The sequence below is a fragment of the Tursiops truncatus genome, chromosome 3, assembly GCF_011762595.2.
Source record: "Tursiops truncatus isolate mTurTru1 chromosome 3, mTurTru1.mat.Y, whole genome shotgun sequence".
NCBI classification, from domain to species: domain Eukaryota; kingdom Metazoa; phylum Chordata; class Mammalia; order Artiodactyla; family Delphinidae; genus Tursiops; species Tursiops truncatus.
This window is the reverse complement of record NC_047036.1, coordinates 164,388,800-164,409,405: the sequence shown is the minus strand read 5'-3', so window position 1 is coordinate 164,409,405 and position 20,606 is coordinate 164,388,800. Positions and strand designations below refer to the sequence as shown.

Here is a 20,606-nt window from a genome sequence, read left to right as displayed (position 1 = left end):
AAGAACCAGCCAGGTCTGCTTTCTTTAAAACCATTTACTTACAAACTTTAATTCAGCAAAGGTCTGTGTGAGAAGACTGGGGAGAGGACACCCCCCCGGCCCGGAGTGGATGTGGACCCCCAGAGTCAGGGGAGGGAAGCTGGTGGCCCAGCCGGCCAGGACCAGGGCCCAGGATCACCTCAGGCTGACATGTCCTGCTGGTGGGCAGGGGCAGAGCTTATTGGCATGTTGTTGAATTTTCTAACACTGGGCCAAAGGGAGGCCAGCTCCGGGTGATCTGGCCTGGGGATGAAGAGGCAGAGCTCATCTTCAACATGGAGGAGACAGCAGAGGCTCAGTGAGATGCACAATGCCTGACAGACAGACAGCAGGGGGACCAATTTAAGCTGGCAGAGAAAGCCCAGCCCTGCACCTAAGCCTGAGCAGGAGGGCTGGTGGGACTGGTTTGCCAAGACCAAGGCTTTGGCCTTCTACTGTCCCCACGATGGGGGACTGCGGGTAGAGGGGCCCAATCCCCAGGCCAGAGCCATTTGGTCCTGAGTCAAGCTTCCGGAGCTCAGCATCTGAGAGGCTCTGGCCAGCGGGGCCTGGGGCCTGGAGCCTGGCTTTTAAGGCATCAGAAGGCGAGGGGGCTGTGGTAGGGGGTGGGGGACCCGGACCTGGAGTACAGCTCAGAGAGGGCAGGCAGGGGCAGGAGACAGCCATGCCTGCAGCAGTTGTGGGAAACAGAAAAAAGGGCTGAGCCATCTCAAACCGAAAAGTGTGGAATGGAGGCCCAGACACGCTGGGCCTTGAAGGAATCAGAGCTGGGGGTCGTCCTGGATTGTTTAAAAAATAATAAAAATTAGAAAAGGAAACCAAAGTCAGCTGTCAAAGTTAAAAAAGGGGGACAGTCTCTGATCCTCACGGGAGGTCAGGGAAACCTCCAAGGCACTCGAAAGGCCAAGATACAGGAGCGACGAGGCAGGAGAGAACTCCCAGAGAGACGAACACAGGCGGACACAGGGGTGGGGAGAGAGAGCAGGCCATGGCCTCTCCCTCTTAAGGCTGCAGGGTTTCCACACTGGGAGCAGGCCAGAGGTGCAGAGTGGCTCCCAGACGCCCCTACATTCCTTGGGCTCCTGCTGGTTGGTCAGCAAAGTCTTTCAGAAATTTTTCTATTACCGAAAAGAAAAAAAAAAAAGAAAAATAACACAAGACAAAACACCAGAAAACCCAAAAGCGATTTGGTGCAGGCCCTTGAGCATCTCCAGCACTGGCCCCTTAGAAAATCCTCTTGCGCTTCAGGTAGGAATCTGCGTAGTGGCCTCCAAGGCCCTGGGAGTGCTGGCCCACATAGCTGCCTTCTGGGCTAGGCTCGGGTGAGGGCAGCAGGTGGGCGAAGCTGCGTTTCTGGCCACCCAGTGGGGTCTGGAGACAGAGGGGAAGGGGTGGCGGGTCAGGGGCCACCCAGGGGCCACCACTCCCCAGCTGAGTGTCCCCACCCCTCGCCCGTACCTTCAGCAAGTGGCTGTGGCCATTGGGCCCAGGGCCGAGGCCCAGGAGCCCTTCTCCAGAGCCCAGTGGGGAGGAGCCGACCGCCTGGGAGAAATGGGAGAGATGTGGGATGGGAAAGCAAGCAGCCCCCAGAGCAGAGGCAAGGGTTTCAGGTTCAAATCTTGCTGCTGCCACTTACTAGCTATGAGACTGGGGTCAGATTACTTCATCTCTCTGGGCCTCAGTTTCTTCATCTGTGGATTGAGGCTATACCACCCACACCCTGGACTGCCGGGGGAGGAAGTGAGAGGCCAAGAAGCCTGGGCAATACTGGGTACAAGACACACAGGCTCAGGGAGAATGGCTTGTTTCAGCTCGGCCCTGAGCAAAACTGACCCCTGCCACCACCCTGGCCTTGGCGCTGAAGGTCACAGGGCCCCGTGCATCCTGGCTGTCCCTGGGGACCTGTGCTCAGTCAGGGAGGCTCCTCACCTTGTTAAGGTGGCTCTGCTTGAGGCCAGCCTGCAGGCCGCTGGTGAAGTAGGAAGTGGGTGAGCCCGAATAGAAGTGGGAGAGGGGCCCACTGCCACCTCCGCCACCCCGCTCGCCAAAGCCACTGGGTGGGGGGGACATCTGCAGAAAGGGGGCTGGCTGAGTAAGACGGATCATTGCAGTATCACCCCTTCTGTCCCCCAAACAACTCTGGGCTTTGGACAATACGACAGTGGTGTGACAATGCCAGCAGAGGGGCCTGCCCTCCCTTCCTCCTCTGGGGAACCCTCCTCCAGGGAACCACATGCATGAGCACAGGGGGGCCTGCTGGAGGATGAGCTCCATGTGGAGCAGATAAATCACTATAGCCGAGGCTCTTCCCCAGCCTACTGACTGCCAGTTATATGAAGGAAGCCACCATGGACTGCTGAGCCCCAGCTGAACTGCCAGGTGACTGCAAAGAACTGCCCACCCACCACCCCACAGAATGGTGAAAAAATAATAAAATATTTGCTGTTCTAAGTCACAAAGTGGTGGAATTGCTTGTTATGCAGCAAAAGCTAACTGATACACCCAGGAGGTAGGATGGACAGGGCAGCTCTTACTTTGTGTCGGCTGAGTCCATGAGGCCCGAGGGTTGGCTCCCGTGGGTGGGAGAAGAGCCGCCGAGGTCCCACATCCTGAGTGAAAGTGGGAGAAGCACGTTGGGTTGGGGTCTGTAACCAACCTCACCCTTGATTCAATTCCACGGCACAGCTGTCACCGGGGAAGTCAGCCCCCTCCAGGAGAGGGCAAACTCTAGTGTATGGGGGCAAACTCAGCCAGCAGGGTGGGGCAATGAGACAGAATAGGTACCCAGTCCCAGGGGGGTGACTGTACCTGGACCCCAGAGGGCTGTGAGAGTGTGTGGCCCCAATGGAGCCAGGGCTTTGGAGTTCTCAAGGCAAGCAGGGCATCCAGGTTGTGTGAACTCCTGTGGTTTTTTTATGTTGGCACTGGCATTTGTTTCGGTTATTTTTTAAAAAACCCACTGTGGGCCAAACACAACACAGGTGGCCAGCCTGCAACGTCTGGCCTAGAGGAAGTCGGAATCATAGAAAGAGCAGCTCTCCAGGGACAGAGACATGAATCACAGAGGGGAGGAGGGGGAGAAGGACAGAGAGACAGAGCGGAGGCTGAGCCCTGTCTCTAAGGAGAAGCAGAAGTGTGGCTGCAGGCCTCTCGGGAGAGAAAAACTGACTGACAGGAAGCAGGGTTTGATGATGCGCCGAGACAAACAGACAAGAGACTTAAGGGCAGGGACTGTGTCCAGCACGTTCCCCGCTGTCTCCCTAACGCTTGGCCTGTCACAATCAGTACTAGAGAAATGTCGGTTTGGAGAGTGACTTGCTCCCAAGGGACAAAGGGCCACAGCAGCCGGCCTTTGGGAGGGCTGCCCCCAGGGCGGCCAGGTACTTACTGAGGGGTAGTCGAAGCCATAGCTGTCGGGCAGCCCTGGATCGGGGGGCAGGCGGGCGCTGGTGAGGGGGCTGAGCAGGCGGGACTTGAGCTGGAAAGCTTTGCTGCTGCCACCACCTCCAGGGGCTGGGGGGTTAGGCAGGGGGCCCTCAGCTGGGCGGCGGCTTCTCCCAGCGCCTCCCCAGCCCCGGGCCTCCTTACCCGCCAGATTGCTGGCTGGGAGCAGGCTGTGTAGGTTCAGGTAGGGATTCAGGGGGATCCGGAAGTCCTTGGGAGGCTCCCCCAGCAGCGAGACCTGTGGCAGGAGGGCCGGGTTCACGAGGGCCCCTGGCAGGGGGGCCCTCGCAAGGCAGGGGGCTGCAATGGTGCTGGGTGCAGGCAGGGCCTTACCCCAGTGGCCGTTGGCAAAGGCCCACTGTCCTTCTGCAGGCCTCTGAGACCAGTGCCTCGAAGCCCCACAGGAGCAGGGGGTGGAGTGAGTTGGGGTGCTGGGGGACCCAGGCCCATGGGTTCCCGGTCACCCCCAGAGGGGCCAAGCAGTGGCGGCAGCAGGGGTGGTGGCTTCCCTCGCCGGGACGGCAGCTCCGGGGGCAGGCCCCCTCCTACAGAGAGAAGGAGGAGGGTGTCAGCAGCCCGACCACACAGGCCACCTCCTCCCAGGGTCCTACAGCCTCCGCTTGGACCAGGGCTAGCAGCCGGGGGGCGACTATGTGCTGGACACTGAGCAGGGCCCTCAAAGTGCATCAACTCCCAGATGTTCATGGCTCCCCAGGGAGGTGCGCACCCACACACTCAACTGACAGGCGAGGACACTGAGACCCAGAGGGGTTAGGTCACTTGCCCAAAGCTGCACAGCTGGGAATTTACCACGCCCAGTGAGGAAAGGGGCCCAGGAAGGGGAAGTGGGGTGGGGCCCACAGAGATGGGAAGGAGCAGGGTCTGCATTACCTGCAGACAGCTCCCCGAGGAGGGGGCTGGCCGGCTGGGCCCCAGACTGGAGGGTGCCTAGGGGAGAGTCTCCCAGGATCCCGGGTTTCTAGGGACAGAGCACAATCAGCTGGAGATGAGGGCAGTGGGTCACAATGCCCAGCACACCGAGACTCCAGCCCACAGCCAATCACAGGCAGACACACCGAGTATCTCCCAATGTCTGTGATAGCCTGGGCATCACCCACCCAGCCGATGGTGACCGAGGCCTCCTGCATGCCAGGGCTTGCCCAAGGTGCTGGGGAGACCCAGGGAACACGGACCATGCGCAGCGGATCAGAGCCTGTCACCCACACTGTCAATTACTGTGAAATATCTACACTGTGACAGTCCTTCTTTGGCACCCACCATCTCACACCCAGCCCGCTTGCTGATTATCACGGAAGCACAGTGTCTTAACACGCATACCACCACGTCGACTTCAGGCACATGGCTGGCGTGTGACAGCCACATGTGGATTCAGTCACTCTTAGCCACACACGGCCCAAGCCCACACACAACCTTACCTTCTGTCAGTTACCATCAGACACATCTGCACCACTGACTTGGCCCCAGTGAATCAAACCACACAGGGCAGTGAGAGAGAAAGTGAGTGAGTGAGTGTGTGTGTGTGTGTGTGTGTGTGTGTGTGTGTGTGTGTGTGTGTGTTGAGGGGGTGGGGATGAGAGGCCCCTCTACTCCCCTGTGCAGCCTCAGCTTTGACTGAGTCACTTCCTGAGTCCTGAGCACCTGCGACAGGCTGGGGCCCATAATGGGCCCCAGGGCCACAGTCTAATGGTCCACAGCCCCACTGATGGTGAACCACCCGTTGGTGGGTGCAAGCGGTGTTGGAAACGGAATGACGAGGGGCTGCGGGATGTGAGTGAGGAGGGAGCCTGTGGCCCACGGCCGGCCGTTACCTTCTGACTCTGGGTCTGCAGGGCGAGATGCAGCAGCGCTGTGGACAGGGCGGGCCCGTTGAGCAGCGGCATGGCCGGGGGTGCGCCCAGGAGGCCTATGGGGAGACCCAGAAAATGGGAGGTGGGCCCCGGGTGGAACCCCCCCATCAATTAAACACAGACCCAGGACTGTGGAGAGCAGGAAACTGAAGCTGCCAGAGGGCAACTGACAACCAAAGAAAAGGGCCTGGGAGATGAGTCCCCCCCAGGAGGTGACGGTCCCTCCCTCCACCACCCTGCCTCCCCTGCAAGGGGCTCAGGGCACCAGCTCCCTCGGGGCAGCATCACTCTCATCCCAGCCCCTGCGCATGGGCTCATGTCACTGGAAGCTCGGGTGGGAACGGTTGCGGGAGGTGCCCGGTTCTGAGAGCGCTTGGCCCCTGCTTGCCTTACCCTGCTTGCCACCTGTGCCGCCGTGGAGCAGGGGGTTGAGCAGCAGCTGGAGGGAAGCGGAGGGCCCCAGGTTGCTGAGCAGCTGCAGGATGCTGGGCTCGGGCAGGAGCCCTTTGCCCCGATTGAGGGCCTGCAGAAAGGAACAGAGGAGCAGCTCAGGGTCCTGCCTGGCCACAGAGGGTGCCCGCCTGGTCCCCTGGCTCCCCCATCTCCACCCTCTGGGGCACCCTCCCTCTGGCACACGCTCACCGTGGCCTGGGCAGCAATGAGCGCAGCCAGCATGCTGCGGCCAGGGGGCCCAGGGGCGCAGAAGGAGACGCGCAGGTGGCTGCCCCCCAGGGCCAGGCCGTCTGCCCGCTGCTGTGCCTCTTCCGCCATCTCCGCCGTCTCGTACTCCAGCACGGCGAAGCCCTTCAGCTGCCCGTCCTGGCCGTACGCCAGCTGGGGGGTGGGGGCAGAGGCAGTCATAAGCACCTGGGTGGCAGTGACCACCATCATGTGAAGTGACAACGGCGACCAGATGAGGATCCTGATGACAGTGACCCCCAGAGAGGATGGACTCGGGGCCCTGCACTGTCCTGTGCCTGGTTTCAGCGTTAGCTCATCGAATCTTCTGAATGGCCCCAGGATGCTACATTCTGCCCATTTTTCAGAGCGGGCAACTGAGGCTCAGAGAGGTCAGCGTGCCCAAGGTCATACTGTTGGTGGGAGAGCAGAGCCACGACCCACTCCATATGGGTCAACTCCCCCAGGCCTTGCTCCAGTGCCACTTTGGGACTTTGCCTGGGATTCCCGAGCACATGCTGCAGGGCTCAAAGAGGAGGGGCCAGCAGAAGAAGCAGGTGGCTCGGAAGTGCAGCCCTGCCACAGACCTCAGGCCGAGGATGCAGGTGGGGCTGGGAAGGGCACACAGCCTGGTGGTGAGGCAGGTGGCCACCAAGCTTGGGTTTGAGGCTGGTGGTGCTGGGCCGGAGGGTGGAGTCACACAGCCAGTGAGTGGCGGGAACAGGGATGTGGTCACGAGCAGGCCAGAGAGGCCCCTTCACCCCCCTTGATGCAGTCATTTGATACTTCCGGCCCACAGCCCCCTCTCCAGACCCTGGGGCCAGATATGTTCCAGGATTGAGGCTGTTTGGGAGATGAGAAAGGAGGGTGCCGCACACACCCTGTATTATGTATCAGTCACCCGCAGTGGGTTCTGAGGCGCCCTGGAAATCAAGCTTGTGAATAGCCCAGCAGCAAGATGCAAAGACAAAGGCCACAGACGACCCCACGTCAGTTCAACTCAGGCTTTGCTGCCCAGTGAGCCTGCCCAAGTCGGAACAAAACTCTTGGTTTTCAGGGTGTTGTAGGCGCTGGAATTGTGGGCCGGGGCTGTCCCAGGGCGAGCAGATACTGTGAGAGCACTCAGCTGGGCCCTGCGCGCCCTTGGGCCAGGTGCCACGGGCGCTGTTTCAGCACTCCCACTTTGCAGGTGAAGTAACTGAGGCTCAGAGAGGGGCAGTCCCTTGCCCAGGCCACAGAGCTGGAGCTGGGGTCAGACAAGGCCAGGCAGAAGCCCTCAACAGGACTGGGCACCTTGGCGTGGCAATGGCTGTCCTGAGAACCAGTGCTGTTCCTCTTGGGTCCAGAATGCCGCACGGATGACTGCAGTGTGCTTTGGGGCGCCGCACTGCCCGCCAGTAGGACATAGCACAGAGTCCATAAAATGGAATATGGCGCAGCTACAGGAGAAATGAGAAAGCTCTCATTTCTGAACATGGAAAGACGCCCAAGATAAAGTCAAACCAATGCAGGCATGGCAATATTTGAGTCAAGAAAAGGGGAATGCAGGAGCATATATACATATCCATTTGAAATGCATAATAAAATCTCACTGGAAGGACACACACAAACTGCTCTGAGAAGGGGTTGTAGGAAAAGACCCTGCGGAGCCAGGAGGGAGTCTTCACTGCAGGGCCCTTGTGGACATGCTAAATTTCGAAATGGGCCTGGACTGCCCATTCATAGAAACGAATCAAGTTGAAAAGGCTTTTTATAACACCCCAGGGTCTTGGGACACCTGCTTTATACACATCCATAGCATTCAAACATTTTTAAGCAACTCTGCAATAAAATGAAGCAATTAAGATACACAGGGACTTCCCTGTGGTCCAGCAGTTGCGGCTCCGTGCTTCCTCTCCAGGGGGCATGGATTCGATCCCTGGTCAGGGAACTAGGATCCCACATGCTGCACGGCAGTAAATACATAAATAAAAATTATATATACATATATAAAAAGATACGTCAGTTGGCCTGTGGATAACTGGCAAAGTGAACTGGACTGAGTTGCTGTGGGCTTTCCTTCACGATCTTCTCTTGATTATGTCAAAAATAAAACACCCCCCACATGGGCAGCAAACTCCCGTTGTGGGAGGCGGGGGCACCCAGTTGAGAGCGGGGGCCCCAGGGTCAGCTGCCTGATCTTGGCTCCCAGCCCACCGCTTACTGGCAGGCCAGCCTGCGGAAGCCACTGCACGTGCCCGTCCATGGCCCTCAGTTTCCTCATCTGTAAGATGGGCCCACACTAGACCCACCTGGCAGGGTAGCAGTGGGGATTCAACAGTGTGCTCAGCAGGGGCGGGGAGGCTGTGGGCGTGGGCCCAGTGCCCACTCTGAGTGCCCAGGCAGAGCAGGCTCAGGCCTTCAGCCCACCTCTAGAGAGCACTTCACCTTCACCCCTGGCCAGGCCCGGCACCAAGGCCTGGATGTGCTTCTTCTCACAGTCACGCTCGTCTCATCAGACAAATAGAGAAAGGGGTCAAAGAGCAATCAAGGCCACAAGGTTCCTAAATAGGGGACCGTTCAATCAGGATGAGCATCCTGACCGTTCAACCAGGATGCCCAGCATGACTGGGCTCCTCGGAGGCGGTCTCCTCAAGGCCTGGGACTCAGCAGGTGCTCAACAGACATCTGGTGAATGCCTAAGTGGAGGAATGCGTGAGTAGCCGTTTGCAATAACCTAGTCACAGAGCACGGCCAGACCCATTTTGAGATGGGGAAAGCAAGGCCCAGAGAGAGAACCTGTAGTTGGCCACAGCCCTACAATCTCCACACGAGAAGAGGTGGCTGCTAAGCTATATGTATATGTCATCTGTGTCCTGAGTCCCATCCAGGGCCTGGCACACAGTAGGTGCACGGCAGAGGCAGCAGTGAGCAAAGAGAGGGGCTCCTACCAACGCCAATTCCCCAGCACCAACACCCAAGGCCACAGAGCTGGGGTCTGAGCCCAGTACCAGCCTCCTCCAGGGTGGCCTGGGGTTCCAACGCCGGCTCTGCCACACCCTGGCTGTATGTCCTGGGGCATGTCAACTGACCTCTCCATGCCTCAGTGTCCCCACCTGAAGAAGCGGATGACACCTGCCTCTCCAGGCTGTTACAGGATGGAGGGGTTGCAGGTAAGCCCAGTGAGTGCTGAAGGAATGTCCACCCTGGGGGTCTGTGGGCACGACCACCTGGAAGCTCTCCAAGAGCTGGGTCTGGCCTATTCTCGCCCCACCGCGCCTGTCATGGGGCTAGACACCCTCACAGAAGGGCCCAAAAAGTGAGACCAGAATGAACCAGGGATTGTTTTGCTAAACCAATGCATGAGTATTGAACCCCTTCTTATGGAAAAGGGAAACCAAGACTCAGAGAGTGAGTGACTTGTCACAGAGCAGGGCTGGGATCTGGCCACGTCCAACTTCCTGACCTCAAGGCTTAAATGGACTGTGGGCTCCTCCAGAGTAGCCTCCTTGATGCTGGGCCCGGGGCCTGGGACCCAGGAGGCGTGAGCGCAGAAGTGGATGTGAACACAGGGTGAGCAGGCCTCACAGCCATTTTTTTTTTTTTTTTAACAAAGGTAGCCTCGCCTACATTTTACAGTGGGGAGGTTAAGCAAGTCGCCAGAGGGTGTGCGGGGATCTGAAGCCCAGCCACCTGGCTCCTCGGTGGGCCGTCACGCACTGCACCATGTGGCCTTTCTAACAAGAAGCCCCTTCAAAGTGGCATCGCTGCTGCCTTACTGAAATGGGACCCAGGAGACTGGAGAGAGCAGGTGACTCAAAGAGCCTCTCTGAGGTGCTCTGGGCTTCGCATCTGCTCCCCGAGATCCCCGCACTGGGCACAGGGCTCACCTGGCAGAAGGTGGGTGTGTGGACGGCCGAGAGCGCCCGGCGCAGGGCATCCACATCACTGAAGCCAGGCGGCAGGCGGTCGACACAGAGGCAGCGGGAGTGGAGCAGGGAGGGCGTCAGCTGCCCGGCATCTGTCCAGTGCACGTAGAGGGTGCGTGGGCCCAGCGGCTTGCCCAGCAGGTCCGACTTGGCGCGGGCGGCCGAGTCCTTCTTCATGTACTCGGCGAAGCCATAGCCCTTGGAGTGGCCGGTGCGCTCGCTGTAGACCAGGAAGCAGCGCTCCAGGCTGCCAAAGGGCCGCACCAGCTCCTCGAACTGCTGCTGCGTGAGGCTGGGGGGCAGGTTGGCCACGCACAGCAGGGCGTCCGTGGGCTGCAGCTGCACCGACAGCTCGCGCTCCCGCAGGCGGCTCTGGTGGAAGGCGCTGATGGCGGCCTCGGCCTGCTCCCCGTTCAGCAGGGTCACGAAAGCTGCAGCGGGAGGGAGTGTGGGTCAGTGGGGCCCCCGAGGGCCTGCCCCTCCACCCCATGGTCGCCCGCACCGACCTCCCTCCAAACCACATGTGACCTCAAAACACCGAACAGCCAGGACATCGCAGGCAGCACCTGAATGGAACAGTCACCAGCCTTGAGCAACAACAGTCAGCACCTCCTTGCAACCCACGGTGACGCTCACCTACTGGGAGCCTGGCCCCATCCTAAGAACTACATGTGTAACTCGGGTGACACACAGGGCAGTGGTTAAGCATGTGGTCACTGGAGCCTGGGTTTCAACTCTAGCCCCTGAGTGGCTTTGAGGTCTATTTCCTCGTCTGTCAAATGGGAATAACTTACTCCTCACAAACACTAATTTTCCAGCAATGAAATGGGCCCAGAGCAGTGCCCTGCCCAAGTGCCTGGACTTGAACCCAGGCAGGCCGGCTCCCAGGCACCCACAGTTTTTCAGGTGTTTTAATACGTTTGGCTTCACGGCCAACTCCAACAGGTCATGTCCAATTTGCTGGTGAGAAAACCAAAGCTGAGGAGGGTAAATCACTTGCCTATGGCCAGAGTGAGGACAGACCAGGACTAGAACCCGGGTCCATTTGCCTCCAGGGCCCAAGATCTTAAGCACTACTCCGGCCCACCAGCTAGGTCTCGAGGGCTCACCAGTCCTCAGTTCCTTCTCAACCATACTATAGTTCACAGGCAAAGGCTCTGGCTGGTTTAACATCTGGCCCAAAGCCTTGTGGGCACAGACACCCACGGAGAGCCTCCCATGTAGGGGGCCAAGGCTGACAAGACCTGTCCCCGCTCTCACAGAACTGACCACCACGTGCAGGAGGCAGGTGAGTGGGCTGGCAGCGACAGCCTAGGGTGGTCGGTGCTATGATGGGGTGGGGGTGGGGTGCGCTCAGGGCATTGTGAGGAGCTGCCTGACGCCAGCTGGATGGAAGAGGAGACAGCTAAGAACAGTGGCAGAGGGAACAGCCTGGAACCTTAGGAACCTGAGGAGACGATGAGGCTGAGGCACATCCTTGCAAGGTAGTATCAGGAGGAGCCTCAGACAGGTTTTGAGAAGAGAGAAGAATGATCAGGGTTAGGACCAGGTATGATCAGATTTGCAGTCACATCAGAGCTGGCGGTCTGGGGGAAGGCAAGCAGGGGAGTAAAATCGTGGAGGCAGAGAGGCCAGAGGGAGGCTGCCATCTCGGCAGAGATGTACCCTAGGTCCAGCGCAGGACAGACTGTTGCCCCAATCTGTCCCTCATCTTGGGCGCCCATCGTGGGGCATCCTTGATGTTCCTCTTCCAGGCTACCCAGCAGATACCTGGGCACTGGGTACCCATTCCCAAGCCATCCCCCCGGCCGGCCAGTCACCCACGCCTGTCTGATCTTCTCCTGCAAGTCCTCCAGAACAACTGGTGCCCCTCCATTCTCTTGGCTTCCTTCTGGTCCACATCCCCTCCATCACTGCTGAATGTTGGGCCTGAAGTTCATGAGACACTGGGCCAAGATTCTCCCAGCTTCAGGGGCTGTCATCCCCTGCCCCTAGCCCACCCCGCAGTCCCACAAACCTGTCCCTTTGTATTTGTCCACAAAGCAATACTTGAGCTCATAGTCGCCGAGCAGGTCGTGCACCTCCTGTGGAGACAGAAGCCAAAGGACAGGGAATCACCGAAGGCTGAAGGGAGCAACCCAGTGCCACCTTCACGTGGACCAGCTATGAAGGCAGGTCAATTACCATCCCTATTTTACAAAGGAGGAAACTGAGTCTCAGAGCATCTACTTGCCCAAGGCCATTGAGGCCATACCTGGCAGAGCTGGGATTCAGAGGTTAGCTGCAGATCCCATGCTTTTAACCAACAAAACACATTCTTATTAGAGAGTCAGGTGTGTCTGAGTTCAAGTCCCAGCTCTGCGTACACCCACAGGGAAGTTGTTTAACCCATCTGAACCTCGGCTTTCAAGACTGACTCTTTCCAACAACCTTGCAAATCAAGTATTAACAAATCCATTTTGTACATGTGGAAACTGAGGCTCAGAAAGGTGAAGAAAATTGTCACAGGTCATGCAGTTGGTCAGGGCAGCAGTGGGTATGCCACCCATGGGTACCTGACTGGGGACCCTGTGTACTTAATAAGTCCACATTGTGTGGCTTCACGTGCCTCCCCATTCCCTCCTACTGGCAGGGCTGCCTTCTTGAAAGCCAGCTATGGAGGCGAGGCTCTGGGCTCTGCGTGTGCCAGACACACTGTGCACCCTGCAGGAGAGACAGCATGTTCCCAGCTGAGAGATGGTGTGGGCACTAGGAGGATGGCTGACTCTAGAAACAAACCAGACTATGCTTAGGGGTGCCTGCCCCAGGTCTGTCCCCAAGTCACACTCCTCCCAACACTCCTAGGGCCCCACCAGCCATGTGACCACCCATGGGCAGAGAGAGCCAATGTCAGGTGTGTTGGTGGGCCAGAGACCAGAGATTCTCCACAGCAGGAACGAAGAACCCATTCCATCGCTGATGGGCAGGGCAGACCAGATGCAATCTTCCTGGGTTCAAAGAGCACTGGGAAGTCATGCCCCATTTGGCCCCAACAGAAGAGCACCCTTGGCCAGATCAGCCAAGGGGGGGCTACGTGGAACAACACCCCCCCCCTTTTCTGCAGGTCTGTGGCATGGGGACAGGAGGAGACTCCATTTTTCCAAATTAATCCCGAGGCTTTTGGGGAAAAAAGACCCCAGAAGCTGCTATAACTTCCGGATCTACCTCTAAAAGGAGTTAATAAACGCTTGCTAGGAAAAGGCATAGTCTAGTCAACCATGAAACTTATGGATATAAAGTCCCACCACTCCATGGTAGAGCAGGAAGAAACTGGCGTCCCGGTTTCCACAGTCCCGATCTGGCTGCCCATTCACAATCCCCCAACGTGGCCAAAGCTGCCCGCCCCCTTCCATTCCCCGCCCCCTTCAATCACTTGGTTTCGTCCAAGCCTGTGGTCGCCCCTAACAACGTCCCCTCAATCAAGTTGGTTTCATCCTCCATCTCCGACCCCCCACATCCCGCTCTTGGTCTCTCCCGACCCCGCGTGGATCCCGCGCTTGGACTCAGCCTACGCCCCCCGCCAGAGCGTTGGTGTCGCCCGGTTCCCCCCGCGCACGCGCACGGTGGTATTTCCCGCCACGCTCCCACAGGGCACCCCCCCACACCTGGTTGGTCACGTCCCCCGGGAGGCCGCGGATCAGTATCTTGCGGCGGTTACGGAACTGGCGCTCGGTGTGTTCCAGGCGTTTCCGGATCTCCTCTGGATCTAGCGGCGGCAGTTCTTCTTCAGGCGCCCGGCGCTCCGCGACATCACCAGCTTCAACCTCGGCCCCAGCCTCCGGGCTCAGCGGGGGCCGGTGAGTAACGGACACGTCGGCCGCCATCTTGGGAAACCCGGCGCCTTCTGGGACCAGCGAGCCGAGGCGGAGCGGCATAGAGCGGCAACGAGGGCGCGTCCGCCGATTGGCCGAGAGAATCCCCGCCTCCTTCCCGACCTCTCAGCCCATTGGATAAGGCCCCGCCCGCCTCTCAGAGTTCAAGCCGCGTCTGGGCGCTACAGGCTCCGCCCTTTTCCGCTATCAAGGTGTCACTCAAAGGACGCGCGGAGCAGTGGGATGGCAAGCCACAGTGTGAAGATTTTAAAGCCTTTATTAGTGCGGAATTCGGGGATGCAGCCAAACCTCCGTCGTCTTTGCCCAGTATCACGGCACTTTGCCCAGTATCATGGCACTCTGATGCTCAGGATAACTCCACTGCCACAGCTTCGTCGGGCTGTTGAGGCGCGAGGGGCAACCAGGTGCTGCTTTGCCTCACATGGTAGATGTCACGCCGCTTCTGCACCCCAAAGACGCACACTAAGGCCGCAGCGAATATCACCAGGCCCAAGATCGTTAACACCCCCAGGACAATGGTGATGGCGATGGGGTTCCGACCTGTGCAGAAAAGCGAGGAATAAATACACGCGTCTCGGCCCCTCCTAAGCTTGCCCGTCTAGAATAAATACGCCCCGCCTAGGCTCACCCTGAACGTCCATCATCACTGTCAGAACGTCCGTGCCCCGTGAGCTTGTCGCTTGGCAATTGTAAGTGCCACTATAGTTTAACCTGACGAGGAATGGGATGCCGACGGGCACCTTGAACTTGGAGCCTTCCTGCAGACACTGTAGTTTGGGGTTTGGGTTGCCCCGGGCCTGGCACTGCAGGATATGCATAGTCCTGTCTTTCCACGTCAAGCGCTGGGGACATTTAGCTCGGTCAATCTTGGGGCCGTCTGTGGGACCACCAAATGATTAGATACACCCGACACACCCGAGGCACAATGGGACAAGGGAGAGACAAGTCTTCCCAAATCAAGGAAGCAAGGGATTAAAGGCCAGAATGACCTACGCACACAGGACACGCAACTGGTCGCTCCTGTTACGGTGCAAGATCACCCCATGCACCTCGAGGGTGGCATTGCAGAAGAAGGTGCGCCTGTCGTCCTTCGCAGTGGCGTTTAGCTGAAGGTGGGCAGGCTGTCCCGGTGCTGCGGCTGGAACTCCGTCCAGCGTGACCCGGACTCGGGGTCCGGCCGCGCAAGTCACAGTTACTGTGGTCCCCTCGGTGGCGTTAGGTTCTTTCAGGGTCAGGTTGGGCCCCTGGAAGCCTAAAGGCGGAGCATTGCCCAGGAGTTTGATGACCACACACCTCCCTTAGGTCAAGCCCCGCCCCCACCCGCCTCCTTCCCCTCGGAGTATCCAGGCTACGCCTTCATCTACTCTGCAGCCCACGCCCAGTTTGGGGCGCTCAGACTCTTCTTCTCGGGTCACTTAGGTCCCGCTCCTCTCCGGTTTAGTCTCCGCCCGATGCCACGCCCCCTTGGGCTATGGAGGCCCCGCCCCTTGCCTCCTGAGCTATTTTGGCTCCGCCCCCTCTTACTATAGGCCTTCACGTTCTCCCGGGTCACGCGGCTCTCGCCCCCCAAGGTCACGTTGCAGACAATCTCCTGAGTGCTCTCCTGCTCTGCTTTCGCTGTGGCTGTGGCCGTGAGTGTGTCATCGTGGCTCACGACTGTGGCATTCAGCATCTGGTCCCCCAGCGCCAGTTGCACCTGGGCCTCCGATGCTGGGAAGAGCCCATCCAGGGTGCAGTCAACGGGCCACGACGTTTCCACCTCCGAGAACCGGGGGACGACGAGGCGCGGGGGGGTCATGGGCATGGCTTGAAAGAAGGGTGGGAGTGAGCAGGAGGAGGTCTCACAGCCGTGGAGGCCCCTTTTCCCATGACACTCATCCCCACAAACCAGGGTCCTTCTTTCCCAGGACACCTTGCGGCCTGGGTCACCCCCTTCCCAGGACACACACTCACAGCCTTCTCCAAAGGTCCTATGGCTGCAAGCCTCCCATATGAGGCTACCCGTCGCTAAAGGCATGTTTTCCCAAAAGCCCTTGAGGTCCAGGCCACCCCCTTTTCAGGAATCCCGCCGCCAGGGCACCCTTACTCTGGCTCCGCTCATCACCCACCGTCTGCAGTCCCTTCCCTCACCAAAGGTTCGGAGCTTCCTGGGGGCCGAGCTGTTCTGGAACAGTGCCAGCCCTTGGGACCGCAGGTCCAGCTCCGTGCGGCAAGAGAAATTGGCGCCATGGTCATCTCTGCTCGCCAGCACCGTGACCGTGACCTCGGCAGGCTCCCCGTCTCCCGCTGGCTGACGGCCCACTTCCTTCTCCACACGGAGCAGCACCACGGTGAGGTGGTCCCGGGGGGCCCCACCGGACACCATGCAGCGCAGGGTGAGGTTCTCGCCCATGGGCTGCCAGTGGGGCAGGGGGGCCAGCTCCACGCGTTCCGGGAACCCTGCGTGGGGGGTATGAAGGGGAGAGTGGAACTTAGCAGCCAGCCTGGCAGCCTCCATACTAGGGAGTGGCGAGGAGTCAAGGGTGGCCCAGTGCAGAAGTGTGAACTTTGAGTTAATAAACCTCCAGGGCTTAGAAATGTGCTAGTATAAGTGTTTGCTATTATCATTAGCATCATGATTATTATTTCCTGTTTTGTCGGACACCTTGCCAGGCACTGAAATAAAAGTCAGATTTTCTGTTCCCAAGGACCTCACCATTAAGGGCGGGGGTGGGGAAGGAAGGAAGGGGACTAAAGTTTATGGCCACTTATGATGTTAATAGTAATCATAAAATTTCCTGTTTATTTTGAGTTTTCCTTAGACTTTCCAGATGTCATCCACCTTCATTCACACAGCAACCAAGTGAAATCTCTTCTATTATTCTTCCCTTTTATGAATAGAGAAACTGAGGCCTAGAGAGGTGAGGATGAGGTGATCTGCCCAAGGACGCACAGCCAGGAAAGGGCAGAGCCAGGGTTAGACGGGGGTTTTCCCAAACTCCAGACCTGTGTGTCCACCTGCCTCCTTGATATCAGGTCTAGAAACTCCCCTGACCCCTCCTCCCAGCTTCTGGCCTGGACTCTGGTCTTGGCCTTTCCCAGAGCTTGGTCTAGCCCTCCCCAATCAGTCCCAGCTGCTCAAGGCCTAGGGCAGCCTCTGAGGGTGCTCTGCACAGTCCTTGGGGACTCAACAGCCCCAGGCTGGGTCCTCTCCCAGCTGCAGCTGCAGTGGCGCTCACAGGCACACATACCAAACCCTGGGCCTCCTTTGGGGGAGCATCTCTCAAGCCTGGATCTCAAGCTGTCACACACAGGCCTACGGACTGGCCGCTATGGAAAATATTTAACATCTAACTGTAATTTTAGAATATTTAACAAGGAGGCCCCCATCTTAACCTCTGGTTGAGGGACAGTGGTATGCTGGCCAATGCTGATTATGCCTGGGCTCTCTGGGGTGAGGTGGGGGAGCCCCAACATGGAGCATTTGCCAATTTCTGTGGTGTAAATACTTTGGCTGATTTCAGGCTACTCAGTGTGACACATTGAGTAGCTTGAAATCAGCCACTCAGTGAGCTGGGAAGAGACGAGCACCATGGACTCTCGTGAGCCAGGACCAACAGGCTCTTGCACAGCACTGGACAGAAGCATCTCACGGTCACACAGATGGGGACACCCAGATACACACATAGGCAAACATATACACACGCAGATGTACATGTTACAACAGAAATACACACAAAGACATATACAGACACGTACTGACACAGACATCCACACTTGCTCACACACAGAGATACACAGATACCGACATACAGACATATATAGACATTCACACATAGAGATATACACAAATCCAGAGACACGTACACACAGGCACACACAAACATACAGACAGACACATATACAGACACACAAGTACGCTCACACGGTCTCACAGAGATAATGACAGATACAGAAGCTCACAGACACACACATAGGTACACAAACACGAATACAGACACTGGTGCACACAGGAGCATACACACAGTTACACATGTACACTACACTCTTCTATGGCTTCACAAAACAGTAAGCACCATGACTGATGTACTCTGCTACTTTCTAGTCTATTGTTTTGTTGTTGGTTTTTTTTTTTTGGCCACACTGCATGGCTTGTGGGATCTTAGTTCCCTGACCAGGGATTGAATTCAGGCCCTTGGCAGTGAAAGCATGGAATCTTAACCACTGGACCGCCAGGGAATTCCTCAGATATATTTAAAATGCTTATCGGGACCCAAATAAATTAATTCACAACTGCTGCCCTGGCATGTGGTCGAGATGCATCTCTCTGTCTCTGTCTCTGTCACACACACCCACACACACACATTCAGGTCCAAGCTCTGGGTCAGAGCCCAGGTCCATTCCTGCAAACTCAGGGCCCTCATGCCCGCCCCGCTCCCCTGCACCATTGGTTATCTAGCCCCACTGCTGCCCGAAGCCAGCTCCACCTCCAGGCACAGCCACTCACGGTACACTGTGATGTTAGAGAAGCCTATCATCTGGGAGCCATTGCAGAAGCCAGAGCAGAGGAGCTGGGTGTCACCAGTCACATTGCTGAGTTGGAAGGCTGCCCAGCCCAGGCCACGGCCCACCGACTCCTTGAGTAGGGACGTCTCCAGGAAGATGAGTCCAGCGCTGGGGCAATCTGTACTGCAATTTACCAAGAGGGACTCTCCGGCAGGCACCACTGGGTTCTGCGGCTCCACTCGCAGCTGCAACTCCTGCCCTTGGGTACCTGGGGGAACAGAAGGAAGCTCTCCTGGGGGTTCCAGTGCCCCCCAACCCACCCATTTGCAGGCTCCACCATTCAAAACTTCCTCTTGCCGAGATATGATGGTCTCTGCCTTCATGGTGCTTCAGTTTAGTGAGGAAGACAGATGATGGATCAGGAACCAAGGAGAGCTGGGAGGGAGGCCAGGGGAAGCCCTGATCAAGCCTCTAGGAGGAAGTGAGTCAAGGAAGGCTTCCTGGAGGAGGGGACCACTATGGTCAGTTTTAAAGTGTCAAGGAGGCGTTAGCCAAGTGAAAGGGAAGAGTGATCCTGGCAGACTGAAGAGCATACGCAGAGGTTGAGGGTCCAGATGGACCAGGGAGGGAATGCATGCATGCATGCGTGCTTGTGTGTGTGTGGGTGTGTTGTGCAGAGGGAGAAGAACAAGTCAAATGCAGGGACTGTGTCTCTCCGGGAGCCCTGAAGGCTGTGTTAAGAGGCCACCACTTTCTCCCGAGGACACTGGGGAGCCCCCTGGCCGATCTGAGTTTAAGAAGTGTTGTTGGCACAGCCCGGGCAGCAGGGTGTGAGGTGCTCTGTTCTCCTTCCCCTCCGCCACCAATCCCGCAACTCCAGCCCTCCCCAGCTTGCTGGGCCTCACCTGGGGGCAGCAGACAGCAGACTAGAAGCAGAGAGATGAACGAAGTCCAGCAGGCCCTGGGCAGCGGCCCTGAGGGCATCATGGTGGCCAGCCTGTAGGAGGAAGTTGCCTTAATGAGGCGCTGGGCACTGGAGAGCAGGCGGGTCACCCAGGGGAAGGAAGCACAGCCACCGCAGTTAAGAATGCAGAAGTCCAGGGGCTACACCTTGCCCAGGCCTAGGGAGGGGCAGGGGAATATTGCGCAGCCCCAGGGCTCCAGAGTGGGGGGCCCAGGGAGGTGGAGGGCGCTGGCCAGTCTCCAGGGAGTCTCAGGTAGGGTAGACCTCAGTCACCGCCCCTCCCCACACCCCCGGCCCCCCGGGATGAACCCACAGGAAGTGCTAATGCAGTCTTCTTCCTTTGTTTTTAGCACAGGAAAGCCTGGAGGGGGGAGGGGGTGGAGGTGGTGAGACACCTCCTTCCTGTTGAACTTAGGTGAAGGGGGGGTGTTCTGTTCCCAGAGAGGAAGTTAACGGGGGATAATCAGACACTTTCCTTGAAGGGATAGGGTGGGATTTCAAGGCAACATTTCGAGGAGGCAACAACAATGGGTGGACTTCTAGGCAGGGCTTCGCGCAGTTAGCGCGAGATCCCAACACTCCTGGGGGGCAAATAAGAGATTTGGGGGGTGATAACGAGGGACCCCTAAGATAAGTGAAGCCATGAAAATGAACAGAGCCCACATTTATTGGGGACTTGTGCTAGGCTCTGTGTTGGCTGCCTGGGTGGCTTTTATAGGGCCCCTTATCTTTGAAGATCTTGTGGGTGGGGTCCCCCGTTCCCTGTGTGCAGTGCTGAGGTAGAGTGCTTGAGGGACAGCTAAATCCTGAGCCATCGTCTGCCAAGGGTGCTACTTGTAACCGGCTCTTACCCCTGTCCCCCTCCCCCCTTGCCCTTCTTCTCCAGGTAGCTGGTCTCTTTACCCCAACAGCAGGGACTTGGCGGGGCGGGGAGAGGGGTCAGGTGGGGACTCCCACCTCCATCAGTTCCATCTCTCAGGCCTCTGACCTGCCTCCTGTGCCTCTGACCTGAGCTCCAGAGAGGGACCTTGTTGAAGATCTTGATGGCACTGAGCATTCATCCGCTCTCCCCATCCCTAAGGCCACACCCCCTCCTCTCTCACCTGGAGTACCCTCCCCAATGAGGTCTCTCATCGCCTGCCCCGCCTCCCAAAAATCCGTTTCGCACATGGTGCCCAGAGAGCAACTAAAACCCAAATCAAAAGTATTTGTAAATAATATATCTGATAAGGTATTAATATCCAGATTATAAAGAATTCCTACAACTCAACAACAAACCCAATTCAAAAATGGGCAAAAGGCCTTCCCTGGTGGCGCAGTGGTTGAGAGTCCGTCTGCCGATGCAGGG

At 57.8% G+C, this 20,606-nt stretch overlaps 2 protein-coding genes across 5 annotated transcripts; both read right to left on the bottom strand.

Moving 5' to 3' along the window:
* Positions 1-19: 19 nt before the first annotated feature.
* On the bottom strand, positions 20-13,833 carry RAVER1 (ribonucleoprotein, PTB binding 1). 2 transcript variants are annotated; one of them, XM_033854363.2, is made up of 14 exons: positions 13,582-13,833; positions 11,955-12,021; positions 9,899-10,368; positions 5,994-6,185; positions 5,745-5,874; positions 5,313-5,407; positions 4,375-4,462; positions 3,817-4,028; positions 3,628-3,721; positions 3,428-3,552; positions 2,574-2,648; positions 1,969-2,109; positions 1,498-1,581; positions 20-1,410 (listed from the first exon to the last, which is right to left on the bottom strand). In XM_033854363.2, the coding sequence occupies exons 1-14, from the start codon at positions 13,798-13,800 to the stop codon at positions 1,264-1,266; spliced, it is 2,139 nt and encodes a 712-aa protein (XP_033710254.1). In that variant the 5' UTR covers positions 13,801-13,833; the 3' UTR covers positions 20-1,263. The 2 variants fall into 2 exon arrangements, with proteins under 2 accessions (XP_033710254.1, XP_033710253.1); XM_033854362.1 differs by having other exon boundaries at positions 3,428-3,721.
* A 214-nt stretch (positions 13,834-14,047) lies between these two features.
* On the bottom strand, positions 14,048-19,492 carry ICAM3 (intercellular adhesion molecule 3). Of its 3 annotated transcripts, XM_033854366.1 has the most exons (8): positions 19,405-19,423; positions 19,200-19,291; positions 18,296-18,562; positions 15,940-16,248; positions 15,334-15,615; positions 14,807-15,061; positions 14,438-14,686; positions 14,048-14,349 (listed from the first exon to the last, which is right to left on the bottom strand). In XM_033854366.1, exons 2-8 carry the CDS (start codon positions 19,279-19,281, stop codon positions 14,156-14,158), a joined length of 1,638 nt encoding a protein of 545 aa, XP_033710257.1. In that variant the 5' UTR covers positions 19,282-19,291; positions 19,405-19,423; the 3' UTR covers positions 14,048-14,155. The 3 variants fall into 3 exon arrangements, with proteins under 3 accessions (XP_033710257.1, XP_073659361.1, XP_033710258.1); XM_073803260.1 differs by having other exon boundaries at positions 19,200-19,482; XM_033854367.2 differs by lacking the exon at positions 14,438-14,686 and having other exon boundaries at positions 19,200-19,492.
* Between the last annotated feature and the right edge of the window lie 1,114 nt (positions 19,493-20,606).

What these genes read in the sequence shown, in the direction of transcription:
- RAVER1 (XM_033854362.1), bottom strand. Translation starts at nt 13,800, where the DNA reads ATGGCGGCCGACGTGTCCGTTACTCACCGGCCCCCGCTGAGCCCGGAG. An exon ending in CGGGGGACGTGACCAACCAG is followed by an intron (nt 12,022 to 13,581) that starts GTGTGGGGGGGT and finishes CTGTCTCCACAG; the next exon opens with GAGGTGCACGACCTGCTCGG. An exon ending in CTTTGCCAACGGCCACTGGG is followed by an intron (nt 3,722 to 3,816) that starts GTAAGGCCCTGC and finishes CTCCTGCCACAG; the next exon opens with GTCTCGCTGCTGGGGGAGCC.
- ICAM3 (XM_073803260.1), bottom strand. Translation starts at nt 19,281, where the DNA reads ATGATGCCCTCAGGGCCGCTGCCCAGGGCCTGCTGGACTTCGTTCATC. An exon ending in CAGGAAGCTCCGAACCTTTG is followed by an intron (nt 15,616 to 15,939) that starts GTGAGGGAAGGG and finishes CCTTCTTTCAAG; the next exon opens with CCATGCCCATGACCCCCCCG. An exon ending in AGTGATGATGGACGTTCAGG is followed by an intron (nt 14,350 to 14,437) that starts GTGAGCCTAGGC and finishes TTTTCTGCACAG; the next exon opens with GTCGGAACCCCATCGCCATC.